The sequence below is a fragment of the Diabrotica undecimpunctata genome, chromosome 1 (genome assembly GCF_040954645.1).
Source record: "Diabrotica undecimpunctata isolate CICGRU chromosome 1, icDiaUnde3, whole genome shotgun sequence".
NCBI classification, from domain to species: domain Eukaryota; kingdom Metazoa; phylum Arthropoda; class Insecta; order Coleoptera; family Chrysomelidae; genus Diabrotica; species Diabrotica undecimpunctata.
In genome coordinates this window covers 193215063-193241100 of record NC_092803.1, presented here as the reverse complement: position 1 = coordinate 193241100, position 26038 = coordinate 193215063, and the positions used below count along the sequence as shown (strand labels likewise).

General features: G+C 33.3%; 1 protein-coding gene across 1 annotated transcript; it reads right to left on the bottom strand.

The window, feature by feature from the left end:
* Positions 1-314: 314 nt before the first annotated feature.
* LOC140432807 (spermine oxidase-like) lies at positions 315-16054 on the bottom strand. The gene is made up of 4 exons (XM_072520924.1): positions 15568-16054; positions 10323-10914; positions 6175-6374; positions 315-604 (listed from the first exon to the last, which is right to left on the bottom strand). Exons 1-4 carry the CDS (start codon positions 16026-16028, stop codon positions 370-372), a joined length of 1488 nt encoding a protein of 495 aa, XP_072377025.1. The 5' UTR covers positions 16029-16054; the 3' UTR covers positions 315-369.
* Positions 16055-26038: the final 9984 nt, after the last annotated feature.

Sequence of the window (26038 nt, the reverse complement as noted above, 5' to 3'; positions counted from 1 at the left end):
CGAAGATTCCACTGTATCCTGCATTCTTACAGATATTTTGTGTACTCCAAAGACTCTCGCCGAATGATTCTTAAATACCAAGTACCTACACTGCGGTTTACGAAGCTTTTGAGCTTTTGACTTTATACTTTTGTAACTAGGTGTAAAAGTGCTTTACTTTTATGTCTAGGCGTACAAGTAATATTTTTATATTGTCAGTCACGTCACAAAAATTAATACGTTTGGTACGTTTGAAAAAAATATATATTTTTCCTAGATTTATTAATTTAAAAAGCTTTCTTTTTTGTCGCAGCTGTAAAAGAAACGTAATAAAAGCATATTTATTGTTTTAATTTATTATACATTTTACAAACATCCGGGCAAAAAAAATTAAGATTTATTGTAAAGCTGAATTATTCTATTTGCTTCTCTAAATCCGGATTCTACCGCTCCATGGACAGTGGAGTGGTGTTTTGGGTTAGTCGCTTCACCAGCAAATTGTAAAATAGGTACACCCAAAGAATTAGGAACAGGTTGTTGAAGAATTTTGACGTCACGGGCAGTTGAGTTCACAGAAGTAAAGGAATAGGTACCTCTGAAATGTGGATTTGTATACCAGGTGGTTCTAAAATTAAAGACAATGGTAAAATCGTAAAAGTATAATGTATTTCAGTAGCTAAAAAATAGAAAAAGATAAGATTTTATGGCAATTAGTTTTCTTATACCTTGTATGACCGCATTTGGGGTTTAAACTTTTGGCCAATCATTTTATTGATTAAGGTGACTAAACCATGACATGACAAGATCGTTTTTACCTTGTTTAGGCCTGAGCCTCTTCAAGGAATGGGTAACTCCGTATTTTTTTTTTCTAGGAGTTGTGGGGGTGCGGTAAACGACAATCACGTGAAATGATGCATCTGGAGGTGGAAGTGGTGGACTACTAAGAAACAGGAGGGTAGCTGAAGGTGACTATGTGTATGATCTGAGAAGATCCAGAAGCGTACAAGAAGAAGTGGGTGCTGCCAAGCATGCCAGTTTAGGTACTTCAGGGTTACCAGCCAAGTTTGTAGGAACGGCTCTTTATCAGCGTTTTTGGCGCGCAGACTTTACCTGCGATATTGGATGGGCAATGATTCTAGTATATCAAAATACTCATCAGGAAGTTCGTGTCCAGTGTTGTGGAGAAGTTTAGCTGGAGGGAATGGAACTTTCTTTAAGGGAAGCCTGGTGAGTATTTGCCCTCTATGATTGCAAGGTGTCTTTAGTATTCCTATCTAATATATCTACCTCATCCTATCTAAGGTTTCTTGAACGTCGGCCTTCCAGTTGAGAGTTCTCGTAAAACGAACTCCCAAGTAGAGAACCGAGGTCCTGAAGATGAGGTCTTCTCCTAAAAGCGATATCCGGCCTCGGACGTCTTGACAATATGGAGATTTAAATAGGATTGCTTGTGTTTTGGAGGGGTTCATAGTTACCCTTCATTTGTTGCACCATTTCATGGCTCTGTCCAGATAATGCTGAGACCGTTCGAATACAGATTGCTGTACACCCTCCCTGTGAGGTCCAGGGGTGAGGATGGCCGTATCATCAGCGAACAGGAGAAGAGACTCTGATCCTTGCTGTGGGCGGGGGATGTCACTGTTGTAGACTGTGTATAATACTGGTGCAAGTATTGAGCCCTGGGGCACTCCAGCTTGTGGAGTGAATGAAGTGGATAAATGATCAGCGATTTTGATCCTGATAGTCCGATGTGAGAGATAGGAATTTATTAGCTTAACGAAGGGAGTAGGCAGTCCAGCAAGGTGGAGCTTTTCAATCAGGCCTGTGTGCCAGACCTGATCGAATGCCTTCTGGACGTCTAGGAATGGACCAATAACTGAGGGGTATATAAGCAAAAACGGCTAAGTCACATCTATCAAAATTTTCAGGAGGTGTGAAAAATTATTACAGACGACTCCTGCGACATTTTGAGCTTTCTGTTTAATTTATTTGTATTCTAGTATAATTTTTGATTTAAAGAATACAAAATAAAACATATTTGAGTGGCAGTCTGAGGATAAAATTGGTTTTATTTATGGACATGGTGACATTTGCAAAAAAATTTAACAACTTTGGATTGGAAGTTCCCGAAAAATTTGGAAAAACGTGTCTTTTTAAACTTTACTTTTAAAACATATTTGTTTGTTTATATGTATAGAATTATTATTAAAAAATTGAAAATAAGATAAACTTATAAAAATGACTTTTTTAACCTTCGAGTGGTAACGTACGGTCCCTGACACCGACGTAGTAGATTTTTCGCGCTAAAACTCAAATGCGCATATTGTTTTGTCCGCGCAGCCAGGTAGCTTTCGAATCCTCATCACGCTATTCAGGCTTAAAAAATCTTTGGCCAAGTGCGGATAGTTCATATGTTCTTCGACCTGACGGTATGAGCGACTGAAGTTAATATTTGTGTTATACTTAGAGGTATATTTTTGTCGTTTTTGGTTCATAGTCAGTTTAAATAATAGATATTCATTTTAGGAGTCGCATCCCAGTCTTTGACCAATTTATAGATTGTGGCGTTTTGTTATATTATAGTTATTGAGTGCTCTAGATTCGGTATAATTTTTGTTTTTCTAATTTTTCTTTTAAAAATACCAAAAACTCTATGTATAATTTCTGGAATATTTGTTTAATGCAGTGAAATATTACCAGGAGCTGTTCGCATTCTTTTCCACTAAGTCCGATTTTGCGCCATCTGAATCCAATTTGTAGTCACTCTTTTTATGGCTTCTGTCCATCTCGTTGGGGGTCGACCTCTATTTTTATTGCTACATGACCTGCCCAATTCCACTTTAGTGTTGTTATCCTTTCAATAACGTCTGCTACTCCTGATCTTTTTGGTATAGTATCATTGGGTATTTTATCACGTAAAGAAATCACTGTTGTTGTGAGTGTTACAGTTTCTGAGCCGTAGGTCATTACTGGCAGAATACACTGATTAAATACTTTAATTTTCATTGGAATCTTAGACCTAAAAATATCCTTTATCTTTCCAAATGCATTCCAAGCGAGGTTTATTCTTCTTTTCAGCTCGACTGTTTGGTTGTCTCGACTTATTCTGATCTTATGGCCCAAGGTTTTTTATAGGAGTCAGCTGGCTCAATATTAATGTCTTCTACTGAGATGTTTTTGTTGTGGACTAAAGTTGTCATAAATTGTGTTTTTGAAAAATTTATTTTAAGACCAACTCTTTTTGTGGCAGTATGGAGTTCCTAGAGCAATATCTGTGCCTGATCAAAGCTGTCTGCAATAAGAACGATATTATCTGCAAATTTAAGGTTATTTAAAAATCTTTCATCTACATCGATGCCCTTTTCGTTCCAATCTATTATTTTACAAGCGTATTCTAGTAAAGTTGTAAATAATTTAGGAGACATGTTGTCTCCTTGCCGATCGCCTCTTTTAATATGAAAGGTCACAGTATCTTCATTAAGTCTTTCACAGGCTGTAGCATGCTGATAGATATATCTGATGAGGGATATGTATCGGTGATCTATTCTACATTGTGTTAGAGCTTGGAGCATTTCACTTTGATTGACCGTATCAAATGCTTTTTCAAAGTCGACAAAAACAAGTATCAGGGGTTTATTATATTCAATGGTTTTTTCAATCAGTGACTTAATGGTTTGCAAATGATCATTTGTTCCGTATACAGCTCTAAATCCTGCTTGCTCGCAAGGTTGATAGACATCCGTTAACATTCTAACATCAAAATTTATGTTTTGATAATCTATGGAACAACGGTGAAGCTATAACAATTGAATTTTTTGGCAAATCTAAATCGGTCCATAGATAAGCTAAAACTATGACAGAATTAAGTTTCCCATTGGAAGTATCATTTGTTACAATTGAAAAATTGTAAAATTTATATTGGAAAGAAAAGTAAGCTCTCTGATCAGATAACTTCGAAAGGACTAAGTTGTTTTGACAATCCATTAAAAAACTTTAGTTTTTGTGTAATTCCTGTAAAACACTTTTTTTGCTCCTTATCATTTGCCTTCCTTATCTTCTCCTTATATCTTAAACAAAGAGAGCATGCGTCTGTGATAAGCATTTCTATATAATACAACAATAAAACACTGAAAACTTTGTTTTTAAAACTTCTACAAAATTTATTATAAAATATTACACCTGTTTCGATAGAGCACCTTTCTCAAGTGATCTATTTTTGGTATGCGTTTACACTTTATAGTCTTAAACGAAATAGATTGAGGAGCGAAGAACTGTTTGTCTCAAGTTGGTCATTTAGAATTATGTCTGTATTTTTTAATTTGTTTATTCCTGTAGATTCTATCGAAGATAGCTTAAGGTCTTTGTTTTGGATGTGAAGAATGTGAAATTCGTCATTAAAATAATGACTATCATCTGGAAGGTGAAGTGCGTACGTTAAACCTGTTTTTTATGATTGAAAGCCCTTTTATGTTCTGCTATAAGTTTGTTAAAAGTTCTATCAGTTTGACCGATGTAAGTGTTTGGGCAGTCGCCACATTAAAGTTTGTATACACCACTGTGTAAGTGCTTTTTATTTTGGCTCTTGTTGTTTTTAATATATTTGCCTAAGTTGTTGTTTGATCTTTAAGCTAGTGTTATTCTTTTCTTTTTCACGTGGTTGGCTATTTTTGTTGATATTTTGTCTGTATATGTAATCGAGCAGAAGGAACTGAGTTTCTTCTTTGGTTGTAAAAATGCTAATTTTAGGGCTTTCTTGTATAGGTTTTGATTTAAAATTTTGTTAATTGTTTGTTCGTTGTACCCATTTTTAATGATATTTATCAAATCTATAGAATCTACGAAAATTAACAAATTAAAAAACACAGTCGTAACTCTGAATAACCAACTTAAGACAAATAGTTCTCCACTCTTCAACCTATTTCGTTAAAGACTATAAAGTGTAAACGCATGCCAAAAATAGATCACTTGAGAAAGGCATTCTGGCCGAAACAGCTGTTGTAATAATTAGTTATAATAAATTTTGTGGGAAGTTTTAAGAACAAAAGTTTTCAGTGTTTTATTGTTAAATAATATGAATTTCCATCAAGTAACGGTCGAATCCATCACTTATTTCTATTTAACGTATAATATAGTGCGTTGTAAAATATGAACGATACCGATGTTCTTAAACCATAAGATAGCTATCCACTGATGTGTTGTAAAGTTTAAAGAGCCTTCTTATATTAATATCACATTATAGATAGGTTTTTTTTCCTTATTTTACCCTTGTATTAACGAGATTCCAGACCATTAAATCTTTTAATAAAATTTCTCATACCTAACTTTTTTTGATCATTCTTTTTTTTTGTTTTTTGAATTTTATCTTTTTTCACGTTCAAAATTTTATAAAGGCTCTTCTGTATAAGTATACCAATCCATTCGCCACGGTACCATATTTATCTATAATTTATTGATACCTGTTTTTGAGAAATCGTGCTGCTCACTTCTCTTTCTTCTCGTCTTCTTCTTCTGTGCGGTGTCTTAGCCTTACATTTTAATATAAAAGCATCTTGTTTAAGTTTTTGAGGAGCTTAGTTAATAAATAGCACTTTCAGAACTTATTTTTATGAACACATCTGGCTTTTTGGCTACATTCTGGAGTGTTTTTTTCTGTAGAGATACCAATATTATTGTTATCCATTACACAAAACAAAAGAAAATTTACGTAAACCTACTTTGAATAACATCCTAACAACACTAAAAACATTACATGGTTACAAGCTGTCACATACCACTTCGCGAAGAAGGGTGAATCACGTGTCAGTCCAAACGTTTCTTCATTGATCAGGACGGACTTGGCGGTATTTGCAACTAATTTTTTTTTTTTTTGGCCATGGTGGGTTTTGCAGCTTAAGCATATTTTCTAATTTAAATTATTCCGATTTTAGGTGGAATTTTCTCCTAAATTATGTTTGAATTTATGTATAAACAAATAAAGAAAAAATTCCCGTATTAAACGCAAAGTTCACAAGAATGTAACTTAACGGTTTTTGCCCCTATAGCCTTCAACTGTATAAAGAAATTTCTATAAGTCAGTTTACTATGTAAACAAAATCCTTAGCTCATAACCGGGAACGATTTACTAAATTATATCCAATCTTCTGTGAAGAAGGCGGCACCCTAAGAAGTTTAATCAATATTAAATGATTTACTTACTTTAATATGTTTTGTGGTTTAGGAACATCAAATATATGTCCAAAAAATTTATCAAATGTAAATTCGATTCCCTTTTGTAAGGTCGCCTCATCCATTTTCTCTATACTAGGTACTATTTCTCCAGTGAACCAAACAAGCAAAATGTTGGAATGCGGTAAAGCAATTGCGCCATAAATTTCTACGATCCAAGATTGCCCTTTCTAAAATAATAAAATATTGGCAGATAAGAAAATTCAAGACGTATGTCTTATTCTTAAAATCTAGTTAAAATAATAATGGTTTTGTGTCAAAATTTCAACAATGGCAAAAAGAGGAAACTACGTTTTTTGGAATCCATATAGACCTGTTGTTCTTAGTATCTTCCTAATTAGACACCTTTAACAAAACACTGGTTTACAGGTATACCGTTTTTTTACTTGCGGTTTAACCTGGTGGTTAAAACCAGGCAAAAACTCAGTTTATTTCAAAAACCAGTGTTCGTTTTTTTTAATCAATAGCTAATACCTAATTGGTGGTTACAATGTTAGATTTACATTGTTATTTGGATAACAATACTCCGTTCGAATTAATCTCAAAATTACCGATATTAACCTGAGATCTCCTTTGTGACCTCACTGAAAGGCAATAAAATGCTTACAAATCTATTGATTAAATGGGCGTGCATGATTTGGACGCTAAAGTTAAAATTCGACACTGAAAAATAAAATTACCTGTTTCTGCATACATGATTTGGGCGCTGGGTGTAATTGAAATGTAAATGGAAAGTAGGTAATAAAATTCTAGAGATTAAGCTTGATAAGGTTTATTTGTCACTTTGAAATAAATACGACATACATTTTACGAAATGGAATCGATCGATACAGTTAGTTTGATACTCATGTATCCTATTTCTAACGAACATAATTTTTTTTCTACTCTTTGGATCCTTAAGTCTATTACTTTCACTATTACAGACACTATTAATTTTAATGTAAGTTTCAGTTTGAAAATTTTTTAAAACATCAATAAAATGGAAAATATTTGGATGAGCATGGTAAAAATTATCATTAAAACGCGAGTGGAACGATTCACAAGCATTAGTTGTTAATTGTAAACTCTCTCTCATCGCAGCCCACATCTCCGACGGAAATGTTGCGTGGTCGTCAATGTAGTTGTCCAATAAGTAGTCGGAAAACTTTTTAATTTTTGAATCCTTTGGTTGAATAGCCATAAAATCATATATGAAAGATTCTTTGATTTCTGAGGGAGGTAAAAATGGCAGCCCAAAAATATATTTCAGCCATTTAGATATTTCACTGTCTGCCAATTTATATTCCCAAATTAAGCCGCAACCACCCATATTACGATACCAAGCTTGCATAAGATGAAAACGGCAACCTGTAATGTGCACATTTGGAAATTCAAAACGCGCAGCATTGTGGATAGCAATTTCAAAATCGGAGAAAATGATTTTTGGATTGAATTTTAGACCAATTACTTCACATTTGCGTTTCAAAACATTAAATAGTTTTATATAGGTTTGTTCCGATTTGTCGGGAAGTAAACAATAACACAATGGTATATAATGCCCATTGATAAATACATGTATGGTAAAAAATTGCTTGAAATATTGTCACAGTAACTAAATGTACCGTCCATATAAATCGTTTCACTGCCGCACAGAAAACGCATGTTAGTGTTACACGAGAAGATGATAATGTTAGAACTTAGTTCAACCGCAAATATAAAATTCTCGTCTTTAAGTGTTTTGATATTCATAATATTTACCGCAGCAATAGTTTCTTCTTTACTTTTGGGCAGTTTCGGTTGAGCCATTCGCCGTTCACTGTATATTTAATTTCGTATTAAATTAACGTCTTTAACAGACATGTGGCTCAAGCAATCTACATTTTCTTTCAACGCACTATGTATGATTTTGGACGGCCTTTCGGTCAAATTATCCTTAGCCTTTCTTTTGGCACTGCTACGCACAATCTGTCTATTAAGCGTCTCGATATCACACTCGTGATTATGTTCTAGATTACTTGGGATCACTAACTTTTCTGGCCCTTTCGTGAATATCTTCACTTTACACGACCGTTTTACGCACCTCCAATACGTTTTTCCCGATTTTAGTACTTTATCTTGAAAAAAAGGAAAACTGTTCACTTTGAGCAAAATTTTACCACGATTACTTACTAACGTTGAAATTTCCATGTTCACTTTTCACTATTCTCTGACAAACTAATAACTAGTAACTAAGTAAATTTCAATGAACATCATTAAACCCTAATTATATCTAATATCTGGTACCTGCGATAATCCTTCCGGCAGCGTCCAAAACAAGGGTATTTTTAAGACCCTCAGGTACTTCAGCGTCGAAAACATGCCCGCCCGATTAAATCTATGTCTGCAACAGAAATTATTCTCAGTGGTTTTTAAATGGAGGGATTTGCCAATATTGCAGCTATGTAAAAAGACATTAGTGCGAACCTTTGAACCGTGTAGTAGATGCAACTCCACGTCATTGGTATGGATTGTTCCAAAAGTTCTCTTATGAAATTTTCCCATAAAAACACGTTGCTACGTCTAGCAAAAGTGACGATGGTTTTAACTTCTGTAATTAGTTTTTTTAATACAGCATTTTTTATATCGTCTAGGTACTCTGTAACAACTAAATTTAATATGTGTGCAAAAGAGTAAAGTTTTTGCCCTCTCCGAGCAACTTTTTCATTCCAACCACCATGTTCGCTATACCATCCGAGCAGGCGCAAGAACCCTAGCCAGAGGTCTGCTGAATTCTTCGAGAAGCTTATTCATGGTTTGGCAGATACAATCCCCAGTATGACTCTTCCGAAGGCGTCACACCCCATAACATTATTATCCCAAAACTGTTATTTTTTGAGGATCTTTTCTGTTTTTTACTGTTTATGACTTAAAACGACGCGACTTTGACTTATACGCATGTCTGATTGACTACGAGAAAAGCTGTGATTAAGTACAGCACCCCAAGGTGATTCAAATACTAAAAGAAGCATAAATTAACAACCAAGATCTAAAAATAATTAGAAATCTTTATTGAAATCAGACTCAGCAAATCTCATAGTTGAAGGTGAAGACACTAACAATGTGAAAATCATGCGTGGAGTGAGGCAAGGCTGTATTTTGTCTCCTCTAATCTTCAATCTGTACTCTGAAAGGATATTTATCGAAGCTTTGCACAAAACTGAAAAAGGTATTTTACTAAATTGTTATCGGTTAAACAACATCAGATATGCAGATGACACCATAGTACTTGCGGACAACTTAGAAGACCTACAAGTTCTTATGAACACAATCACGTATTACGGTCAACAATATGGACTCAATATAAACGTTAAGAAAACAAAGCTTATGATTAGCAAGAAAAGGATAACAAAAGGCCAACTCTACGTCATTCAATCTCTTGTAGAAAGAGTGACGCACTACCACTACCTCGGCACCGTAATAAATGAAAAATGGACCAACAACCAGGAGATTACGCATCGGAAAAGCTAGATCCACCTTCAATCGGATGGGGGTCTTTTTCAAGAGTCACCACCTCTCTCTTGATACAAAACTAAGAATGCTACGATGATACGTCTTCTCAGTCCTTTTTTATGGTGTTGAATCGTGAACCTTGAACGAAGATAAGTGCAGAAAACTGGAAGCATTTAAGATGTGGCTATATCGGAGAATACTTAAGATCTCGTGGATTAACCGAGTCACAAATGAGGAGGTCCTTAGACGAATGAATAAAAACCGAGAAGTACTGACCACCATAAAATCTCGAAACTTAAAATTCTTCGAACATATTATGCGAAATGAATCCAGATATGCTCTCCTTCAAGCCATCCAGCAAGGAAAATTATTTGGAAAACAAGATACAGGAAGAAGAAAAACACCTTGGTTAAACAACCTTAGAATCTGGATAAATACAACAACGGTGCAGCTTATCTGCTGAAAATAACATTAAGATAGACATGATGATCGGCAACATTCATAACGGATATGCACATCAAGAAGAAGATGACTTAAAAAAAACGGTTATAAATGGGATAAAAAACAGCCGTAAAAATTGCTGAGTGAAAAACCGGTTTAGGTTATAACCCAACCCTACTAACAAGCAGATAAAATGTATGTCAACTTACAGAATTTAGGGGCTCCTGAGAAAATTTCTCTGTCACAGCTTTCCGATCTTCTTCAGTCCAAATGAAATTCATACCAAATAAATTTCCCCACCATTTCCTATCATACTTCACAAACACCTTCATGACAGTACCAAATCCTATTCTTTCAATGGCCTCTAATTTTTCTGCTGATAGTTGCGGATCAAACAAAGATTTAGCGTCACTTTTTAGTACTCCCAGGGATGGTGTAAATACAACATGTTGCGCTTTATAAGATGTGCCATCAACGCATACGATTTTGTTTCCATTCTCACGTGTTGTAATCGTTTTGACCTCTTTATTCAACAAAATTTTATTGTCGATGGGAAGCTGCTCCTTGGGATTTGGATATTTTTTTGTTAAGATATCTAGAAATATTTTGTATCCGTGATTTCCCCATCCCCAATTTAAATATCCCTCTGCCTCTTCGTAGTCACTGAAAATACCCACATCATCCCAGGTGAAGGCAGCTTCAAGACACAAAATCATATTTTCCATCCAATCTAAAGCACTTTTGGCAATATTATATTTTTCTTTGTCATTGCCAAATTTCCTTTGAATTTCTTGATTAAATCTAAAAATTATAACAAATTAACATTACAAAACATTCTCCCTGGCTATAAGTAAATGTATCATTTCTATTCTTTTTTCATTCACAACTTTTTAAATTTTTTCTCATCCAAAAAAATGTTTTCAGTACACGAGTAAAGTGATATTAATTTTAAAAGTAGAGTAGTATTCAAAAGAAGAATAAGAAAATAGCGAATAATCCCTTAAATAAGCAAACTACTATTGATAAAGAAAATATGGCAAACTATACAGTAAAATAACAAAACACCAGTTTCTTAGAACAACAAATAATGTTAACATTAAGCAAAAATAAAAGTACTGAAGTATACTGGACATGAATTAAAAATGTAATAAAGACTTAAGAAACAAAATTAAGTACAGAAAAACGAAAAGGAAACAATGTGTGGTATTGGAATGTATAAAGTGCCCTTTTCGGTCCATTGTAGTAAAAACTCATTTAGTAATAACAAAATTCATTTCAAATAACTAGATAATTTATTTCGTTAATATTACGTTGAGTTAGGAATTTCAAAAAAACTCATATGTTTAATAAAAGTGACAATGGCAAAGATACTATCAGCCCTAAAAATTCAAAACGACTCGTCAACCCCATCTGAAATAAATAGGGGGTTAAGGCAGGGAGATGCGCTGGCGTATCAGCTTTTGAATGTCGCCTTAGAAAAAGTGGTACGAGACGCTAATTTAGATAGCAGTGAAACAATATTTAATAGATCAGTCCAAATTGTAGCATATGCAGACGACGTGGACATTATAACAAGAACCAGGGCGAGAACTGCGGAAATCCTAACCGAGCTAGTAGCAGCAGCAGAACGAGTGGGGTTACATATAAATCAAAATAAAACCAAATTCATGGCGACTAACACAAACACAAGAGTTGGAAATATTGACGCAGATTTAATCATCAATGGCCAAAACTTCGAAGCAGTCAAAGAGTTCATATATCTAGGAACATCGGTTAACCGCAATAATAACACATCTGAGGAAATAAAAAGGCGAAAAATAATTGCAAACAGGTGTTATAATGGTCTGTCAAAGTACTTAGCTAACAAACCTCTTTCTCAAAAAACTCGTATAAGGCTGTATAGAACACTGATAGTCCCCGTTCTCGCATATGGATCAGAGGCATGGACGCTAACTAAAACAGATGAATCCGCTCTATCGATTTTTTAAAGAAAGGTGCTACGCAAGATATTCGGAGCAGTCTCTGAAAACGGAATATGGAGGCGTAGATATAACTTTGAACTGCAGAATATCTACAAGCACACGTTTGGTGGTAAAGATATTACCACTATAATTAAGCGAAACCGCCTGCAGTGATCAGGACATGTAGCCCAGGCCCCTAAATCAAACATGATAAAAAGATTCTAACAGCGCAACCCGTGTGAATGAGAAGACGGAATAGACCAAAGCTGAGGTGGATGGACGGAGCAACACAAGATGCCGAGAAGATCGGAGTCGGCACTTGAAAATGCAAGCAAGGGATAGAACAGAATGACGTAGAAAGCTTGAGAAGGTCGAGGCCCTCTAAAGGCTGTAGCACCAAGATGATGAATATTACGTTAATAACATTTCCCGACTAATATCGAAACAATATTTATAAACACAAGTCCTCGACCTACACTAACGTTGTAAAACAATACTTTAATATGTATATTTCTAAAATGATCATCATTCTACATATGTACTCTATTTATCTATCTACAAAGCTAAATGACGTGCTAGTTCAAGTTAATAAATATTTTAAATAATAAACATGTATCGTTATTCTATACGAGATTTTATATTAAATATTAAATTTTAAGACTGTCTTACGTTGTAATACTTAGGGTTTAATACCCTAACACAAAGGGTAAATGACAAAAGAAATGCTAAGTCTTATGGACCAAAGAAGAGAATCAGAAATAAAGATAAAAACTAATACAAGGGGATCCACAATTTTATAGAAAAGAATGTATTGAAATTAAACACTATGAAAAAAAAACAAGACAGATTAAATCTGCACATACAAATAAAAAATATCGCCAGAAATAAACGAAATCCAATATTCGAAAATTTAGAAGACAAAATCGGAAACGGAGTATTAGATATCATTGTTATAGAGTGTAAGTGAGGTTGGGTGGCCAATACAGATATCAAAAACTTTCTTTAACATTGATACTGATAAGGTAATACTACAGTTTTTGGGAAAAATTAAATTACAGCACTATGAATCTGATCTCTTTGGTACTTGTACAACTGGGAAGGCTAAAGAAACGCATATTTTTAAAAACTAATGTTTTTTTACCAATTTTTGCATGTAAATTTAAGTTTTTCGTTTAGCAACCCCCTCTAGAAAACCCTCTAGTGCCCTCTTTTAAAGTCACAATTTAAGTTAAAAATGAGTTTGTTTTAAATGATTCAATTTCCACTTTAGAAATCTTTTCAAAATACAAGACATTAATCATCATATAACGGGGGTCCTACGGCGATTGCCGCTTCCCGCATTTCAGCCTCCATCTTTTCCTATTTCTCCAATCTCCCTCTTTTAAGCCTCTAGATTGCATTGTTTTTGTAATTTGTCTTCTCCAGGAATTTGGTGGTCTTCCTCTTTTCCTTCTTTCTGGCGAAACATACATTAAGGCTTTCTTTGGCCACCGCTCCTCCTCCATTCTCATTACGTGACCATACCATTGTAATTGCCTTCCTTGTATTCTATCTGAAAGAGTATCTGTAATTCCTGTACGGTTTCGTATTTCCTCATTCCTGATTCTTTCCATTCTCGATACTCGACATGACCTTCTAAGATAATCCATTTCCACAACGTCTACTTTATATCGTTCATTCTTTGTCATCGTCCAACATTCGGCACCATATGTGGTAATTGGTTCTACAATTGCTCTGTATACGCGAAGTTTAGTATGCATCTTTATTTTATTAGACCAGAGTAATGAATTCAGTATTCGGATGCATTTCTTCCCTTGAGTTATTCGGTTTTGTACATCTATCTTAACTCTGCCATCTGCTGATATGATGCTTCCTAGATATTCATACTGGTTGCAGCAAAACATTAATAAATTAAACAAATTATCAGGAAAACTTAAAATGATAGGAAATAAAATATAAACAAAAAACATTTTAACAACATTCAAAGCAACAAACACATTGGGATCTATTTTATCCAAAACAAAACCTAAACAATGAACAAGAAAGAATAAAGAATTGTATTTATAAAATACCTTGTGAATGCGATCATTTTTGTTTAGGTGAAACATTAAGTCCATTAAATATTAGAAAAAGTCAAAATTAATCTTAATTAAGAATATAGAAATTGATCTTTTTCTTCTTCTTCTTCTTCTTCTTCTTATTCTTCTTCATCTTCTTCTTCTTCTTCTTCTTCTACTTCTTCTTCTTCTTCTTCTTCTTCTTCTTCTTCTTTTCTTCTTCTTCTTCTTATCCTTCTTCTTTTTCCTCTTTATAAGCAATTCTGCTTATAAAGTGTCCATTCATTTATACACTGTACGTTACATTTTCTTTTATTGTCTTAACTTCTCTTTCGATCTCTCAGCGTATTTCCCGTAATTTTTCTTAGTACTCTCATTTCTGCCGTTTTTAGTAGCCTTTGCGTTGTGACTGTGTAAGGTCTTGATTCAGAGACATGAGGCCAATGTCATTATTGGTCTTACACTGACTTTATAAATTCTTGACTTCCTCTTAGTGTTAATGTGTAATAGAATTTGATAGATGTGAAATATGTAAATACGCATCGGAAAATGAACGATTGATCAATGTAACGATTTAAGTATAATCCCAAAGCAACAGATGGTAAAATAAATAAAATCAAAGAAGCAAGGACAGATATCGAGGATAAATCATTTATGTTTTTATATATTATGCATATAAAATCAGAGTTTGGTGTTTATTGAGAGTAAACTAAATGTAAGACCAAATACTTACTACGTGAAGGTAGTATTGTGAGGTTTTTCCTGGTTTTTTCTTTATAATTTACTATGGAATTCCTAATAGGAGAATTTTACTATCATCGTTGCATGTGGTTGTCTTTTTAAATTGAATTAAATTACATATTTAGATATAGATATATAGATATTTTACAAAGACAATTTTTTCTGACGAATGTTCTTAAGCCAAAGATGATTTCATGTAATCGAATAAACTGTTTTACAACAAAGTGACCCTAGGATCGCAGCTATAAGACAATAACTTCAGAACAATATCTGACAAAATTTAACAGGTAAAGAACTTTCGGTGAACTGCCACAAGTCCTTACTTTGGTGTACTCTCTCTGATAAATATCCTTCACGAATCTTACGTACTGCTTAGCAACCCATTTCTCTCACATCTTCATAGCTCTTGCCTAGAAACTAAGTAGTATGCCTTCTCAAGATATAGATTTCATTGGTGAAACATAAAAAGTCCAAATAAAAAAAAAATGACTATTCTGCACCATCGTGGACATCATACATGATAACCAGTAGACTGGAGAAAACACAAATTCCAAACTGGATTTGAATAATTGGAAAAGATACGGGAAAAAGATATTCAGAACCAAAACAATAGTAAAACTGATTTAGTTGGTAAGACTTAAACAGTAATGGAAAATGCATAATTTAAATAAGCTCTTTTAAATAAATATCATTACCTTTTAACCATCACCTCTCCCAAACTAATATTTTTCGGAATACCAGTTTCATCTAACTCCAGATAAATGTCAAGAAGATCAAACAGTTGTTTCGAGAATTCCTTACTTATGTTTTTTCTAGAAGACAAAAATATTTCTTCTGGCATATCATCGTGTTCTAAGAGATTCAGTAGTCCCTTTTCTTGCAGCGTTTCCCATACGATATTATTCTTTTCCCCATGACACCACTCGGCGCCGAGGTCAATATTTCTACCATTCCAATTTTGTGTATTAATTCTTCCACCCACCCGATTTTCGGCTTCTAGTATCAAAATATTGTTAATTCCATTTTCCAGCAATTTGCTAGCAGTTGCAATTCCAGATGGTCCGGCTCCAATAATAATCACTTTGAATTGTTCTTCACCTGCCGAAAAGGTTATCGTGCTACACGCAACGAAGATAGTTGTTAGTAACAAATTCATCTTGAAGACTAACAATATTTTATAGTTTAGATGAGATTATAAGTTGAAAAACATGATGTTTATTTAAAACTAATATTGTACGATGGATTATAGTTTAAACTATTTAACACCAGTGATACCCAATAAGTGGGGCATAGCATTAAACAGAAAATAAAGATTCTATGGTACAGGATGTAATAAAATGTAATTGCAGTACAAAAAATATTTTATCAATAGTAACAATTATGGAAAGTAGGTAAAATAACTTTGAGATTCTTTCAACACAGCTTTGTTGGTCTATATTGCTGTTCAGGATATTCGTAACATTCGTCTATCTCACATCTCAAACACTTCTAAGCGATTCATCGTATTAGCATTCTGACTCCATGCCTTCTTCTTTTTCTTCCAATGGCGCTACAACCCTTTGTGAGTCTTGGCCTGCTTAACAATGTTCTTCTATTCTGCCCTGTCGGATACTTTCCTTCTCCACTGCCTGATGTTCATGGTTTTAAGATCCCTCTACACGTCGTCCATCCATCTCTTACGGGGCCTTCCTCTTGTTCTGTTTTTTTAGGGCTTCCATCTCTGGACTACTTTTAAAGCTCGATTATCTGGCATTCTTTCTAGGTGAACAAGCCAGTTTAGTCTTTGTGACTTTACAAATCTAACAATATCTGCGCTCTGCATTAGTTCATCCAGCTCGTGGTTCATTTTAATTATCCACGAACTATTGCTGCATTGGGTTGGTCCAAATATCTTCCTTAGTATTTTGCGCCGCTCAAATATTCTCAGTTGATTTTCATCAGTGGTTGAGAAGGTTCATGTTTCACATTCATATGTGACCACTGGTCTAATAACTGTTTTGTAAATTTTAAGCTTAGACTTACGATTCAATGCCACACCATGTAAAAATGCCGACCAAATACACCATTTTGTACTTTACCGTAATTTAAGTATATATAGGTATAGGTACTGCTTCAATACTTCACTTGATCTTTTTACTGGCAAACATTATAGAGTTATTTTATATTTCAAGTATTTCTCGTTCGTTAATGATAACTTTTCCTTTATTATCTACTTCTCTTTAAAATCACTTTATGATGGAGTCAAAGCAAATTTAAAAAAAACCTGCTAAAAAGTCTTATTTGATAGCACTTATCCTTGTCGCTGGATTGGTAGGAATTAACCTATTCTGTAGCCACCGCGAAGTCCCGAATATAATGCGCTCGATTTTAATTTTTGGGGACATCTGAAATCGTTATTTTGTAATAACCGAGATGAAATCGAAATAAAAGCTGAATTACGGGAACGAATTTTTTATGCTACAGAAACTATCCGACGTAATTTAGTTAACTATTGCATTACTTACTAACAATTGGATATCGTCGTATCAATGCATTTGTTCGCGTAGGTGACGGTCACTTAGAACATCTATTATAATAATTATTGTCAAGTAAGTGCGAATTTATAACTTAATTTTAGTTCACAAGTACACAAATTACTGATAGTCCGAGCATAGTCAAAAAAAATTAGAATTTGGATAGGTGCAACAAGAGAAAGATTCGACTCAGAAGTTTCTGGAAAATATTTATTAAAAAATGAGAAACATGTAAATCGGATGGTCAGCAATGTAAATATGGGAATACAGTTTATCTGTTAAGTAATAGATAAAATACTCTAAAATACTAAAAAGACAATTTAAAATAACAGTTTTAACACATAAGTATTGGGAACCGCTGGTTTAGATAAATATTATATCTGGTATTATAATTAATTAAATCAATATTCATGAAAGATTTTATTTTGATTATTACATAATATTATGTAACTTATTTAAGTGAACTTTAAATTAAAATACATTTTTATTTATCAATAATTTGAATAATATAAACATTCCACAATTTATTTAACAAAATAATTGAAAAGAAATTTTCTACACCACTCAATTTTGGTATTACCAAAAGAGTTTGTGTCACGTCTATATTTTTTATGTTTAATTTTAGGTAAAGAGAAATAAATAAAAAAGGCTTATTAACAATAAACTGATTCTACCAGGGACAAACAAATTTTATTACCAGTATTTGGTGCAAAATATATAACAATTATACCAATATATGTGTAAAGTTTTAACAGGTTAAGTGCCATGAGAGGCCAACACGGACTCACACATAAAAGTTATATACGGGCCGCGTGATGCCGACGTGGAATCACGCGCTAGGTCGTTAGAAAATGATGTATATGTATCTCAACAGCAACTTCTCAAACTTATTTAAAATAAAATCCACAAGGAAAATAAATTCCTGCAGCTGGCTGTAAACCATGTATCACAAAAAGAGGTTTAAATATTTGTATGTAGGTATATTTAAAAAGCCTTAAAAGGGCTACATCAAAAAACACAAACGTTTTTGGAATAATAATTCCATCATTGGGTTAAAAAGCAGGTTAACATGCCTGAGCCACCAAAATATAAGGGTACAACCCTTTACAAAAAAATAAAGTTACCAAAAAATGTACATGTTGTTGTTTAAAAGTGAGTGATAGAGTGAGTAGCCTGTGCTTCTGAGATTTCAACGAGGACTCATATGGCCCCTAACATTTGAGTCCGCTAGATGCAAAACTCTGTATTTGCAAAAATTGGAAAAATTGAGTTTTAGCTGACAGTTATTTGTCACATGTTATAGCTATCTGGTGATGTAGAAATTCAGCAGCAAAGTAAGGTATTTACTAAGAAAAAGGCATTAGAAATCTTGAATCAGACGCAAAACTCTGTATTTGTTAGCCTATGCCAGTTGCATAACTGTGTAATTGCAATTGGCCAATCGCTTACATTGTTTGAGTCACATGACACGTCTCATGTGCACATGTCAATTATTCCATCATTCGCCATTACCGGTTTCATTGTTTGTTATTTGAGTACTAAAAACACCAAGTTTATTGCAAATAATTAACATTATGGATCTTCATGTGCATATTAGACCTTGTGAAAAAGGAAAAGGGAGAAAACGAGTTGTACAAACAGAACAATGGAAACCAAATGTAATGAAACTTAAGAGGTAAGAGGTGTCTACAATTAACTAGATAGGTTTGGGACTTATTGTCAATATTTTTAGGCATAAACCTAAGGATTTACCCGGTTCTTCCACCTGTAACCATACAAAGAAAGTGTATTGTTGTATAGATTTAAAGATGCGAGACATTCAGCGTTTCCATAATAATCTGTATTCAACAACTGACAAAATAAAACAAGATATTTTTTTGCTGAAATTTTGTGAAGGTCAAAAGCCCAAGAGATCAGGTACAAACCTACATGGAATTTCAATTAAATATTTTGTTCCTACAGTAGAGGGTGGACTTTTAAGAGTATGCAAGACAGCATTTCTTGGAATAACTTATTTAAGTTCTGAAAGAATAGAGCGTGTTGTAAGAACGTTTGTTATCCGGGGTGAAATACAAAAAGAAAGAAGAGGGGGAGATACAACAAAAGGTAGATTTGATCCAATAAAATTATCTATCCAAACATTTATGAAGCGTTTGAACGGTGCAGAGAGTCATTATAATAGAGGACGATCGACTAGATTGTATTTGCCATGTGATCTGAATTTTACAAAGCTTTACAGAATGTATTGTCAACGTCATCCACATCATTCCGTAAAGTTATCATATTTCCGAACATACGTTAATGAACACTACAACATATCATTCGGCACTCCCTTAGTAGATGCTTGTTCTGCGTGTCTCAGAGCGAAGGAAATTTTGAGAAAAGAAAACTCAGAAGAAGAAAAGTTAAAGGTTATAACAGAGCAGAGAGTTCATACGTTATTTTTCAAAGCCTTTTATTCTTTGTTAAAAAATGAATCAAATCATAACATACAAATATTTTCTTTTGATTGTCAAAAAAATCTTTCTTTGCCAAAGCTTCCCGACCAGGCGGCTTATTTCTCACAGCAAATAAATTTTTATAATTTCACCATCGTTGGCTGGAAATTCGAAATCCCATCTTTCTTCTGCAAATGTAACGTCATATGTGTGGCTGGAGTTTGAACATCCAAAAGATTCAAATGCTGTTGCCTCTGCTGTACATGATACTCTCATAAAATTCAACTTTAAAAATCAAATCGCAAAAGTTCACCTATTTGCAGATGGATGTGGTGGACAGAATAAAAATAGCACGATGATGTCTATGATAATCTACTGGTTGGTTTATGAAGCACCTGGTCACATCAAGGAAGTGGAGTTTACGTTTCCTGTTGTTGGTCAATCCTTTTTGCCACCAGATAGGATTTTCGGTATGATAGAAAGGGAGATAAAAAAGAAGAACGTTATAATAAACAGAAAAGAATATGAAGACATAATTGGAAAACACTCAAAGGTGCTGAGACTTGGTAAAGACTGGCAGATATCAGACTGGAGAAAGACGAGTGACGTTGTTGTTAAAAAACCTTCCCAGTGGCATTTTAAATGTAATGCAACGAAACGATTTATATTTTCTAAGGACAAAGATTATATGGCTACGGTAAGGGGGGAAATATTTTATCGTTCTGACATAGGGTTCAGCAAGTCTATAATACGAAAAGGGAAAAAGATTTCTTTATTGAAACCAAAGTTACAACAGATTGGATGTTCATTGAAAATTTTGGTGAAAATTGGAGAGACCAGCCGGATCTCAAATTTTATAAAATTATAGATACTGGCGTACAAGCAAATAATAACGAGAGTGCTGCAGAAAATGATCATATTGATGATGAGGACCCAGAGGAACTTAGAGTTTAGGAATTAATATAAATATATACATATTATAATTTGTAATACCTTTTGTACTTTGGATAAAAATAAACTTCACTAAAAGTTTACTTCCACATGTTTTCTTCCTTATTCCTAACACACTAGGTTTAGAAAACAGACTAATATAACAACCACTAATATCGTTAATGGTTGACTATTATCATGTATTTGCAAATGTTAGTTGCATAAATCTGTATTTACATAGTTCACTTGCAAAACTCGGTATTTTCAAATTTTTCTTCCTTTTCTAGCAAACCCAATAACTTTTCTAAGAAAAAAATCATTATATTTTACCTAATAAAGCATTTATCTATCACAAAAAAGTGCCTTTATTATGTCTAAGGTTTTTTGCAAAATTTATCAGTTTTTTGCAAATAACTCAGTTTGACTTATACAGTAAATACAAAGTTTTGCATCTAGCGGACTCATTTATAAGTAACAATTGCGTAATTATATATATTTTTTTATATATTTATAGTAAGAACACATTTTGGGTAAAATAAGCTTTATTTAAAAAAAAAAACGTAATAATATTGTATTAAAATTGTATCTAAAGTACTAATAATTAAAACAGTCAAATTTATATATTGGCGCCATTTTTAAGCTTTTTGTGGAAAGAACCCAATCATGGTTTCATTTGTACAATAACAATCAACGTACAGGAGACAATAAACGGGAAGAATATAAGCTAACGGAGAATAACAATCAGGTTCCTCGCGCTGCCGGCTATAATGATCAAGCTCCGACGACCTTCTTATCTTATTGGTAGTGATACATTTAAAGAAAATAATTAGCCATGTGAGGTTAAAAACGGAGAAAATCTGGCAAAATGACTAATGTAATGAAAAAATTACATGCCACTACTCACGAGGTCGGGAAAGACTGCAAGTGCATTCATTACAACTGATTCAAGTTATCCCTTTGAACGAGAGACAACGACTAATTGCTCATTTTAATGAGGTAAGGGACTACAATGCCCAAAACAAATCTTTAATAGGTCTTGTCACGTTTATACCTGCTGGTAGACGGAGAAGCCGATATCCTCAAGCTAACGCAAGTTTTATTTAATCTTCCTATAATTATTATAGAGTTCGGGTAAATGTGAATGGCTCATTACAAGATACTGTTGTTTGCTATAAAACATTTTTGTATGTACGCAGCATTACTAATCGCCGTGTTTAAACCATAAAGAAAAATTTACTTGAATTTGGCGAAGCTAAAGAAGATGGTCATAAAAACAGACATATTTAGTTAACCGATGAAATAAGAACAATGGTAATAAGCTCTATATAGTCCTTGAGAGAAAGGAAATCTGATTAATCTTTGTATAATACTAGTAAAATGTATTTACCTGCAGAACTTAATATATCCATGAAATGTATAATGAGTCACACAATAGTAATAACATAGGGTACACTTCATTTCATGAGATATTTGTGAGTAATTTCATTTGCGACACTTTCAAAGCTAACATTCCAATTACTACGGACAAAATGCACCGATTACCAAAAAACCTTCCCACTCCCAACATCTCAACATCTGATGTTTACTATCGCCGCCAACTCAACTTCATATCATTTAATGTTCATGTTCTCTCAAATGCAACTTCATTGTTTTATACGTACGACGAAAGTGTTACCCGAAAGGGTGCCGATGATGTCTGTTCGACGTTTGAACACTTCTTTCTTTTGTATTTTAGACTCAAACATAATTGATAATTTAATACTTTTATTTATAATTGATAATTTTTTTTGTGATCCGTGCGGCGGTCAAAAAAAATTTTTACTTTAATTCGCTTTCTCCATTATGTAGTGCACAAGCTTAAGCGATTCGATCTAGTAAAGATGATATTTCCTATTCGTGGACACTCTTAACTAGAATGCGATAAGGACATGAGTCTTGTGAATTCTAAATCTTATACGGAAATACTGGAGGACTGGGGAGATGTATTAAATAGTCGTAGTAAACCATCACCATTTAAGGTAATAAACTGTGCGGATGAAGTTAACTTTAAGACATGACCGAATATTTGTTCCATCTTTATGTGCCAAAATGTCCTACGGCAACCAGGCCTATGAGGATTCTAAAAATTAAAAAAAAAGAAATACCCACGTTTTGTGTTACACAAAATCCACTATTTTGGCCTGTATCTTACAGCCGTGGTAGTTCCCACGAAAAATCAGGCACGTAAGAGAAAAATTGAAGCCTCTTCCATTAAAGAAGCTATATAATGAAACTCTGCATATTAAGACTGTTAAGTTGCATAATTTATTGCACCTAACACAATTCCTGACAAAACCTGAAGAGCATTTCTTTTATAAAATACCAAGGACTAGTTTTCCATGCCGGTACAAATGAAGGTAGAGATGTGAAATTTGTCGACGATCCACCAATCGATATTTAACGCGCAAAATAGATCAGAGTTCAGCTCCTTAATTAAAAATTTAAAGATTTCAAGCAAATTTATATAATTAATAGTAAACTACTTTTTTTTCATTTGTATATTAAAAAGTCTTATAGTAATAAACTGATAATTGAAAATGTTGAATTTAATTTTCCTAAACCAAAATAAGCGACTTTAAACTTTAAAATTTGATTTGTACAAAATGAACAAATTGTGCTTCTGATCGTTCTTTTCCATAGCCCTTTAACTGGAAGCGATTTCTTGACATTACTTTTGTAATAATATTCACATTAAGATCACTCTTTGACCAGTACGAAAGAAAAGATGGATAATAGCATGATCTTATCCATATAACCATTCCCAAATATTGTTTTATTTTGGCGACATCAGTGTTGTGCCATGCGGAAATACGTATGCTTTTTTTATTTCTTTCCTAACCATGCAGGGCACAACGATTTGTTTCTTTAACCCAAAAACTAAAAAAAAATCAAAATCAGTTGAGCAGAATAAATTCGATATTTACCATCATGGATAAAAAACCATCGTCTACAAAATATTCGTAGAATTAAAAGGGCGATTTGTTGTAGAACTTTTCGTATAATTGTGTATGAAAACCTACAGAATTATAGTCCTCAATCGCTGTTGTCCGGCCCCCAGACTTTATGTATTGCATTGAATACTGTTGGTTTTTTTTTAATTTCCTGTTCGGAGACTTTAGAATGTTGAGCAATGACAGTTTTGATAGAAGCATCAACATGTTCTTCAAAATTCATATATTATTTTTCTTTACTGGTAAACGCCGATACAATTGTTCCAATGGTTTGGTATTTCTGGCCTTATGTTTTTTTGAAGTTATACTTCTATACGCACGGTCGGCGTTGGAAATTTGCATGAGAGTGAATCTGTGAAAGCATTACATATGTAAGATAATGAGTAAGAGAGAGACAGAAGATATATTTTCTCTTTCTTCCTCTCTCGAGAATAAAAATGTTCCTTTTGTATATATTTAATATTATATATATTATATATATAATATTGTATATATATATAATATAATATGTATTAATAGTATTATTTATGTGATATGTTTTGTATTATTTAAAATTAAACGTTTATAATTATTTTAGGATTTTGTATTTCAAAATAATCACTGTTTTACCGAGAACTGTCAATTTTGAAATCCATTAGTGTCATGTCTAATTGGCAAATCCTTTACGTGTTTGGTTCATACGCTGGTGGTTGTGAGTTCGAATCCCAATTATGAATTTTCTTTTTTATTTTTGAAATATTTAAAAACCTCACGTTAATCTTATTAAATATATGTAATATACGCAAAAAACATAAATTTTAAAATAAAACGAAAATTTACAACATAATCCGAGTTGTTGGTTTTTTATTCTTATCTTCGTAAAGTAAGTTAATGTATATTGGCAGTTTTAAATACTTATGAATATTAGATTTTAATTTATATTGTATTATTATATTGAATTATGTTGCAGTGTATTTATTGTATTGTAATTTTTATATTAATAACAAAATAAACAATGAATTTTACTGCAGAGTATGTGTAAATTTTTTTTTTGCATTTAACTCCTTTTATACATATATAAAAATAAAAATATATATTTTCATTAAAATATTGATACAATCCTTCATTTACTATACTCCTTTTATAGGTCAAATGTTTATATACAACAAACGATGTACCATATACCTATATAACTAATTCTTTTTCTCTTTCTGCTCTCTCTTACCTATAGCATTGCATATGTAATGATTGTGCAGATTGAAGCCTATATAAATTTTTAACGGCGAACGCGTGTATAGAAGTATAACTTCTACCGGCAGTCCCACTGGACTGTCACACCCGTTTTTTTTACTCGTAGACGCTGATACATCTTGTTCCAATGGTTTGGTATTTCTGGCCACACGTTTTTGACGTGACAACGTCTTAAATTAGGTTGTGGCTCGGAGTCATTTAAGAAAAAGTGTAACGCCCGCTCAAGTCTGTTACAGTGAGTCGCCGAACGAGAGAGAGGCCCGCCGGACCGGCGAATGCCTTGCGTCTCTCTCCCACTCAAACATGATCGGTCCGCTGCGCGCGGCACTAGAGAATTAGGCGCGTTGAATCGCTAAAGTTGAAAATCGTTGAAAGTATCGTCAGCTGTGTCTGTAGTGAAAATGTGGAGTGCTTAGATTCGTCATTTACAACAACTACAACAATAAAGGTAAATAATTGTACACTAATATTTCATTATCGTAAACTATGATTGATTGATTAATTGTTAGATTGACACAAAAGTTGAGAAACTGAGTTTATAGGTTATGTCATACTATTGACAAATGTTGATAGTGTTAAGTAAATTATTAGTTTAAATCACTCTGCAATCAATCGTAATTCAGTCGATTGAGAAGAAACAGCGCGTATTGCTAGTCAAATATTTAAAATAACAAATTATAACTTCTAACCTGTCAAAACAGGGCGACCAAACAAACGAACTAAACCGACCAATCACCACGCGCGGAGTTAGAATTTAACTGTGTTTAGCAAGAATTTCAAATTCCAATTTTAGTAAATGTTTTAATTTTCAACTTTACCATTTACATTTACAAATTTTAATTAATTTCAAATTTATTTAGCAAAAATTTGAACCTTCGATCTGAATAAGTGTTTTGATTTTCAAATTGATTCTTTAAAATTAAAAATATTAAAATATATATAATCAGAAGTGAACGTCACATAACATTATCTGTACTTATTATTATTTAATATGTAGGCAAATACATGTGACCATACTTGGTAGACACAATTGGAAATAGTAATTTTTTATAACTGAAAAAAATA